Here is an 8,589-nt window from a genome sequence, read left to right on the forward strand (position 1 = left end):
AAAAATTACTGTTAAAAAACTTGAAGTAAATTTTCATAAAATCCTGAGAACTAAGAACAGATAATTCACACATCAAAAAAATTTTGTTGCTTCACAGTTACTCTTCCTAAAAACAAAAAAAATTAAAGTAAACATGGTAAGGCCAGAAAATCATTTTAAACATTTAAGAAAATTCAAATATTATAAACTACTACCCTTAAGGCTGAACAACAGAACTCATTTTTCTAAATCATGTTACCATCAATACTTAATGACTAAATTATGAATATTATATTTAAAGTTTTATTATCAACCAAATTACATTAAAGATGTAATCAAAACTTGGGAAATTTTAAACATCTAAATGGCTATTTTCTACCAGGGTGTGTTTCAAACTTCTTTATAAAAGTATGTCTAAAAAATTAAGTCAGGTAACACTCCCCAAACATCAATTCTTCAAACTGTTAAGAGTTTGAACTTAAATATAGAACTTTTTAATATGTAAGATATAGTTTAAAATAACATATTTTTTCTCTGTTATTTACCAGATTAGTTAACAGGACAATATAAGAATCATTTTCTAAGATATGTCAAAGAATAGATTATCTTACCTCCATCGCTAGAGCTGCTGTCTGTTGGTCATAATGATTCAGAAGATTAGGCATGAAGGTAGTATTATAAGGCAAATCTTGGCACATCCTCAAAGTAATAGGTTCACAAGAAAACAAACTGTGCCCACTCATATGCCCCACAAACATAGTCAAGGGCCAAAGGCAGGAGACGATCCAACTCTTAGCCATCTTTCTTGGATCTGAATGAGATTTGGATGATCCAGGCCTACTCAATATGTATTTTAGGTCTCTGTACACCTGCAGGTCTCAGCTTGAAGAAGTACTTCTTCTATATCTTACTATTAAGTTCTTCACACAGTTAAATACTCTTTGCACTGTCAGAGGTTTGTTAGTTTGGTCTCACAAAAGGCATCTGTTTTTGGTTTCACAATACAGGAAAATGACATCATCTTGTCTCTTCTTTTCATTTTATTACATAGGGCACATTTGGCCAATATACCAAGTTGATCAACCACATTCCCAAACAACAGATTCCATCTTAGGAGAAGAGCTATTTCTTCCTTTGATTGAAATATCTGAAAATTATTTTTTAAATGGGAGAAATTAGTCATTTCCTCTCAAAATACTGTATATAAAATTTTTGATGAGCTCAATAATTTTGCAGGATATAAAATCAACATACAAAATAGTTGTTTTTATATACCAACAATTAACTATCAAAAAGAGAAATAACCTTTTATGAGAGATAGGATACTGACCTAATAGAGAAGATACATAGGTATTGAATAAAGATATTGTATAATTTTTCTACTTTATCATTTATGGTATATATTATAACATCATTTAACATATAAAATAATATTAAGCCCTGGCTGGTGTAGCTCAGTGGATTGAGCACAGGCCTGTGAAGCAGAGGGTCACGGGTTCAATTCCCAGTCGGGGCACATGCCTGGGTTGCGGGCCAGGTCCCCAGTGGGGGACACATGAGAGGCAACCACACACTGATGTTTCTTTCGCCTTCCCTTCCCCTCTCTCTAAAGCCAAATAAATAAAATATTTTTTAAAAATAAAAAATACTATTAAATGGCAACTGTAACTGAAAAATTTTTTAAAAAACCAACATTTAAAGGCATTTTTTCCTCCCTTCAGTTGTTTATATAACATATGGTTTAATTTGTTTATACTGATAGCAATTTTCATTTACCACAAGCTGTAACTGATCCATTTTGGAAAGTTTTCAAGCTGTTATTCTAAATTTTATTTAAATAGCTGCCATACTTATAACCTAAGCTATTAAATTTAAAATTTATTTTATGTGTTTTAATCATTAATAGCACATTTTTACATTAATTGATTTGGCAAAAGGTATCCAAAAGAGAGAAAATACAAATAAAACAAAAAAATGTGGATTCAAGCCCCATAGTAGCTGTGTGAATTAAAACATATCATTTAACTTCTCTGAACTCAGAATTTTCTTTCTGAAAATACCATCTCTCTAGCAAGAATGACATAGAAGTGAATTATAAGGGAATGTATATAAAAGTATAAATGATAAAGCAGCACCAAACATTAGGTATTGTTTAAACTGAATTACATTTTATACAAAGACTACCTTTATCAACCAATATTGGTCTGGCAAATAGAAAGCTCTAAAGTAACATCAGAAAATTTTCCCAACATTGCATCATCTTTTTAGATAGCACAAAAATTTAGTACCACACACAGACGCAGAAATATTTGATCAACAAATATTTCATTACGTACAGCCAGGCAGCAAAGAATAGAAATCATCCCTATAAAGTCAAAGTAGGAATAAAAATGGTTCCCAGTTAGTTTCCACTAAGCTTCAGAACCTTTGACTTGTCCGTATTTTTCTAGGGGCAAAAATACTTAAGTCATTTGGGGATGGGAGATTATGGGTGGACTGGAAGGCAGGTCTGGTAGGAAAAAAGTATATTCTAAGTTATAATACTTTCATTTGGCTTAGTGAGGTTAAATTTGCTTTTATTTCATTTTATTTTTGTTTCATATGCATTGGATATTTCTATGTTTGTTGTAGAGAGCCTAGTTTGGAAAAACATGAGAAATTCAGGTTGACAAATTCTCAGAGACCAAGGTTAACTAGACAACCTAAACATTAGGACTCATAACAGCTTACACCTTAAGACCTGGAACTGGTTTGGCTTAAGTAGGGCAAGAAACTATCCTGTGTGTACTATCAATGATTGGGAGCTCTGCATCTAAATTCTGAGTTACTTAGCAGAAAAAACTATTTGGACAAAGTAAAGGAATGACCGAATCTTCCCAATTTCTCTCTCTAGTAGATGGTCTTGAGTAGTGGAAGAAAAAAGGCAAGTCTGTGGCCTCTAGAATTAGTGACACTAAAGTTATGACTATTCCCTGCCCCAAATGCCTAATCTCTCTATACCAAAATCTCTGAATCAGAAATCTCTGTAAGGGTTGCTTGGCCTGCCATATTTTCTTTCCTCCTTCAAGCTGGCCCCAGAAATATGAAGTCTGGCTGTAGAAAAATGATATTAAACAGTCATTTATATTTAAGCTTAATGACCATGCTGCATAGTAACAATTATGCATATCATTAAACACGTGTCAAGTAACTGCTGAAAGCTTTATGTGGTTATAGCACTGAAACATCCATCTAAGTTCAGTCTTTGTAGTTTGTTGCTTGTATAGCGTGTTCAACTGCTTGCAACTAAAAAAAATTAAAGGGAACATTGCTCCCTATTAAATATGTATATAATAATAATTATTATTATATACAAATACTTGAAGTATTTGGAGTATATCAAATACTTCACTGGACAAATCTATTTTTTCAAGAAATGATGGGTTTCAAATTTATGGTTCAAAGAGGACTATCATATAAAACTTGAGGAAGAAGCAGCAATACCTCATTGGGTCTTTAAAACTAGGTAAGACATCCCCTTAACACTTTTTCCTACTCCGTCTATTTTACTTGGTTTATTCTCAATTATTCCTTTTGTCTAATTTGGATGTAAAACTTCCCACCATATTATAAGCTTTCTTTATGTCCTAAGAAACCCATATTACCTTATGTCAAAATTTTTGTAAACTCTATTATGTTAGTGTGGGTGAGGACAATAATCTTAATATATCAAGAATACAGTTTATGATTATTAAAATAGGTAAGAAAAAAGTCAAATGCAGTGAGACAAAAAATAAGAACTGTAGAAATATTAAAGAATTTATATGTCCCCCAAATCAGAGGGTCTCTAATTTTAATGTATAGGAGATGCATAGATTCTCCCCATAGGTCTAAGAAACCTGAATCTCTATACCAAGGCACACATTCTAACGATTATCTCAGGTACTGTTACAAGAGCTCTGTAAGTCACGTTTTAGGACATGCTATCCTGAAATAGAATAATTTAAGAAAGTGTAAGTATATGTGAATATAATTATATGCTTAGCAAAAATAATACATAAAATGAATTAAAAATAAAGCAGCTAAAGAATAATATTTTAATAGAAAGATGGGAAAAGGACATGAATTTACAAAAGAAATACAAATAACCAACACATCAAAATATATATTCAACTCAACTAATAACAAAAGGCACAAATACGAGATTTTCAATACTGAAAAAAATCGTATCACCATCAGCTGAATCAAATGGTATACACATCTTTAAAAACACTTTTGTGTGTATTTCAAATTACTCTTCAATAACATAATGAAATATCTGCCTCTAATCAGGATCATGTGGGTAGCAAAAGTTATTTTTCAAAAGGAAGGGTCATCAGCAGAAAAGCTGTAAGTTGAAGTAGGCACGTAGGTCATAGATTCTGGACCCGAAGAGATCCTACCAAAATACAGCAACTCTGTTAAATAAAGGTTAACAGTGGTTTTGACAGCCTTGTTGATTCTATATTTTTTACTTTAAAAAAATCTATAAATTTCAACTGAGTAAAGAGACCTGTTGGGTTAACACAACTGGAGTGAACAGCTTTAGGGGCCAGGGGCCAGCAAAGAGCGAGTGACATGGCAACAACTTATTCACACCAGACCTGTGGGGAACCAGGCACATTTGCTTCTCCACAGTGCAACGTAAGATATTTAGAGAACTAACTTCAGATTAAATCATTTGATTATCATTCCATCAGAAAACAGAAAGGATGAGATACAGTCTGACGTACGTTTTAATTTTTATGAATGTGTAACATCAGGAATGTGATATTCCCCAATTAGCAGTTTTCTTCTGATGATAAAAAGTAAAAGCCCTTAAAACAAGTTTAGTATTTGTCCTGAAGAACAGCAATAAAGGGATACAACCTTGGAAAGCTGTCTTCCCAGGCTGGTTGCAAAGCCAGACCCAATGAACAGGAGGTGGCAACTGTGAAGAGAAAAGCAGGCTGAATCCCAGCAGAAACAATGACAAAAGTGGGCCCTGAGGGCTTGTCAGGAGGGTCCTGAAACAAAAGATTATGTTCAGCAATTCTATTCCAATTTACACTCTGTACAGAAAGTGATCCCTTTCATCATTCTCAGTTCAGATTTAATTTTCTTGACACCCTATAACTGGAGACAACATTTTGCATTTCCAATTCAGAAGTACCAACTAAAGGTTGCCTCACACACAGTAGCTCTACAGTGAAAACAGGAGGACTGTTCATCTTTTTTTGAGAGTTTTCTAAGAAAGCATCGCAAGAATTAGCAATGAAAACCTCTAACAGTTTCTTCTCTCAAGGACATTCACCTTGTTAGACAGACAAAATATATTCTCAGACCATACTTACTGCTCTAAGTGTTACATTCCTTTCTCAAAACCCATGTGTTCTTTGACCTTTTGTTTTCCACATCTTATTCTTTAAAAAATAAATTCATTCTCAAAATTTGCCTTCTTGTTGCTAAAAGAAACAAGTACAACTTGTACTTCACACAACTTCATACTTAATTCATAGGACCTAGATTCCTATTAATCTCAGAGTATCTGTTTTAAGATCTTTCTTACTTCATCTGATTTTTAAAGTCCATCTTGTCATCTGATTACAACAAATAGACTAATCATTCAATATGCTCAGTGATGGGGATTAAAAAATCATGAAAAATAAACTATCCAAGTTCAAAATTAAAATGAATGGTAGGCATCAAAATCCAGTCCATTTGATAAATTATAAATTACTTTTAAGATGGAAAAAAGCAGATCTTTTAATACCAACCTGAAAACAAAAGTGCAAAGTTAAAAGATGGCCAGATTCTTAAAAAAAAAAAAAAAGGCTGAAATTCTGACCCAGCTTCCCTGTCCAATTAAAATCTGGTCATCAGAAAATTCTCTGATATCAAGTCCCTGATTTTTTTCCCTTAGCAAGCTTGTATGGTTTATTATGTGCTCTGACTATAAAATTATTTCAGTAAAATTTAGAGACTAGTATTTGTTCTTTTTTTAAGCCAACTAGCCAAGTTTTATATTCATCTCAAACTTCATTTGCAACACACTCCTTGGATATACCCAATCAATACTTTTCAGCACAATGAATTGGAAAGCAAAGAAAGAAGTCCTTTTTGACACACAATCAGTTAAAACTCCTTCCTAGCCAGCAAAGAGTCCTCACTCTTTAAACATTTATTCCTAGGTGTATGAAAACGTCACTATTAAAAGTCTTCCTTTCCTCAAACCCTGCCGCACATCTTTTCAAAAATCTACACTAAATAATTTCTCCAATACATATTTTCCAAACCATTCTTTTTGTTACTGCTCTCTTAGCGGGCAGCTTCAGCTTTAAACACCTGTAATTCTAGAGTTTTAGGGATAAGCCAGTTTTGAGGCCAATACCACTCTCCCAGGTAAAAAAGGTGGTAGCAATGTGGTAGGAGCTGTTCCTCCTAAAGAAAATAAAATCAATAGCAATCTAATATCAATAAACTAATGCACTCAGAGTAAGTTTTGAGTATAAAATCTTATGGTTTTACTAACAAACTGATATGACATTTATGTTGAGCAGATAAATTTTTTCCTGTGAATTAAAAATCTGCCTCTCCTTCCCCAATGGGAAAGCTTCACATTGTAGTATACAAAAAAAGACTGTGAACTTTACTATTCAACTTCCCTCACCCCTCCCTACTTCAAATACCTCAATCAAGAACCCTCCCTCAAAAATCCTCTTAAATGTTCAAAGCACAAAATAGAGCTCCAGAGAATATAGTAGCTAAGATGAGGAGTCTATGGTCCATTCTCCTCTTTCTATAATGGAAGAGTGTTACAAATTTTGCAGAGGCGTGGAGGCAGAGAATGCTAGCAGTGGAGGAGAAAAAAAGGAAGAAAAGAGAAGGTAGGATGTTAGGCTTAATGAATTACTTGTTGTCCTGATAGGTTAAAGCATTTGGTGGGTGGAGAAGGCACATGTTCTTTCACTCAATAAAAGGCAACATGGTAAGAGAAGGCTGCATCTTACTTATATTTTATCTTCAGCTCTATTAGCCCAGTTAAGCTTTTATACCTCTTTCCTATTTCCTAACTGTGAATCTTTCCATCTTTATGTTGTGGTTTGGTAGTTCAAGTAAATGCTTTTATTTTTCCTGGAGGAAAAAGATAGTATTGATTTGCTGAGAAGGATGGGAAGCATTATCTTGAGGAGTAATTATGTCTTAATAACAGAAGTAAGGATTTATTTATTCCTTACATTGTCAGCACGCCACTACAAGGCTACAGGAAGGCAAAAGAGGGAGGTAACATCCTCAATGTCAGGTCTTTGTTTCCTTACTCTCATTCCGTTGGCTTTGCAAAGTGACCCAGTCCCCATAAATGAACATTACAGGTCTATCTAAACTACTTTTACAAAATGAGATTTTGTTTGGATACTTTTCTGCAGCAGTCATTTATACAGCTGCCAGTCTGTTCCGCTGTCGCCTCTCCCTAAATTCAGCAGGAAACCGAAATTCAGATTTTCCTTTAGACTGGGCAAGAAACCGCACCTCTCGTATAGGGTAGATCTTTTTCAACTTCAAGTCTACTCCTTTGCATGAATTAATGGCATGTGGTTTTGCTCGGGGGTGGGGCTGGGGGGCCCCTCTTTCTCTTGGAGGAGGCATCGAACTCCAAGACAGCCGAAATTTACAAAGCCTCTAGGAAGATGTTAAACTGTCTTGAACTATTGTAACAGCACCTTTATTTTCAGAGGCCATCCACTAATTACCCAGCAGCACCTATGCCGTGGGAAACACACAGCATAAAAGGGTGCTGCTGGGGGAGGCATTTGGGAAGGCAGAGCGACTTTGCAAACTGATGGGATGGAGGGTACAACTTTTAGGGTTTGGAAACAAGAGGTCAGGCAAACGCTGAAAAGGAGTCCGGGCCGGGGGAAATTCTAGCGTGGGTCTCCGGCCCGCCCCAAGGGCCCGGGGCGCCGAAGCCCTCGGCGCATTGTCCTCCCCCGGCTGGCGGCCGCGTCCTCCACCCACGCTCCTGGCGAGCGGCGAGCGCCGCACGCCTCCTCGGCGCCGACCCTGGCAGCGGGCTCCGGGTCGGGGCTCGGGACACCGCTCCTGGTGGAAGGGTCTGGGCCAGGGGAGGCGGAGAGGGAGCCTCGTTGCACACTCGTTGCACACTCGCACAGGTTGTCCAGCGCAAGCTGAGGACAGAGAGGGTTAATCATCTCCCCGGGCATCTGCCCACCTCAGCCCCCAACTCGGCTCCTCCGTATCCCCTTGGTCCGCCGTCGATCCCGGTAAGCCCCTTTGACCCCCACCACAGCCTGGCGTCGACAGCTTTTGTTTTGGCCGCGACGAAAATAACGATCCCAGAGGAGGAGGTGCCGGGGCTGCTGGTGGCTCTTCGGCACAGGGTTAGAGAGGAGCGGGCAGCCGCGGCGGCACCTCCTCGTTCCCCACACTCCCCGCGCCCTCTGCCCGGTAACCCGGCTGGGAGACCGCACGCCTCGGTGCTCACCTCACACTGCGAGGCCCGGTCTCCAAACGGCGCTTGGGGCTGCAGCGCCGGCCGCCAACGGGCACTGGTCCCTCAGGTACACCAAGCAAACGAGGGAGCGAGCGAGGGAG

General features: G+C 37.3%; 1 protein-coding gene across 2 annotated transcripts in view; it reads right to left on the reverse strand.

Annotated features, from left to right (window-relative positions):
- FZD3 (frizzled class receptor 3) overlaps nucleotides 1-8,589 on the reverse strand; it is a 76,856-nt gene extending 68,267 nt beyond the window's left edge. For both annotated transcript variants that reach the window (XM_037150461.2, XM_053658726.1), the window contains exons 1-2: nucleotides 8,480-8,589; nucleotides 591-1,126 (exon numbers count right to left, since the gene is read on the reverse strand). In XM_037150461.2, the coding sequence (XP_037006356.2) occupies nucleotides 591-779 (189 nt within the window). In that variant the 5' untranslated portion in view covers nucleotides 780-1,126; nucleotides 8,480-8,589. The remainder of the gene's footprint in view (nucleotides 1-590; nucleotides 1,127-8,479) is intronic.

Source organism: Artibeus jamaicensis, unplaced genomic scaffold, assembly GCF_021234435.1.
Source record: "Artibeus jamaicensis isolate MK-2021 breed Jamaican fruit bat unplaced genomic scaffold, CSHL_Jam_final scaffold_537, whole genome shotgun sequence".
Classification (NCBI taxonomy): Eukaryota; Metazoa; Chordata; class Mammalia; order Chiroptera; family Phyllostomidae; genus Artibeus; species Artibeus jamaicensis.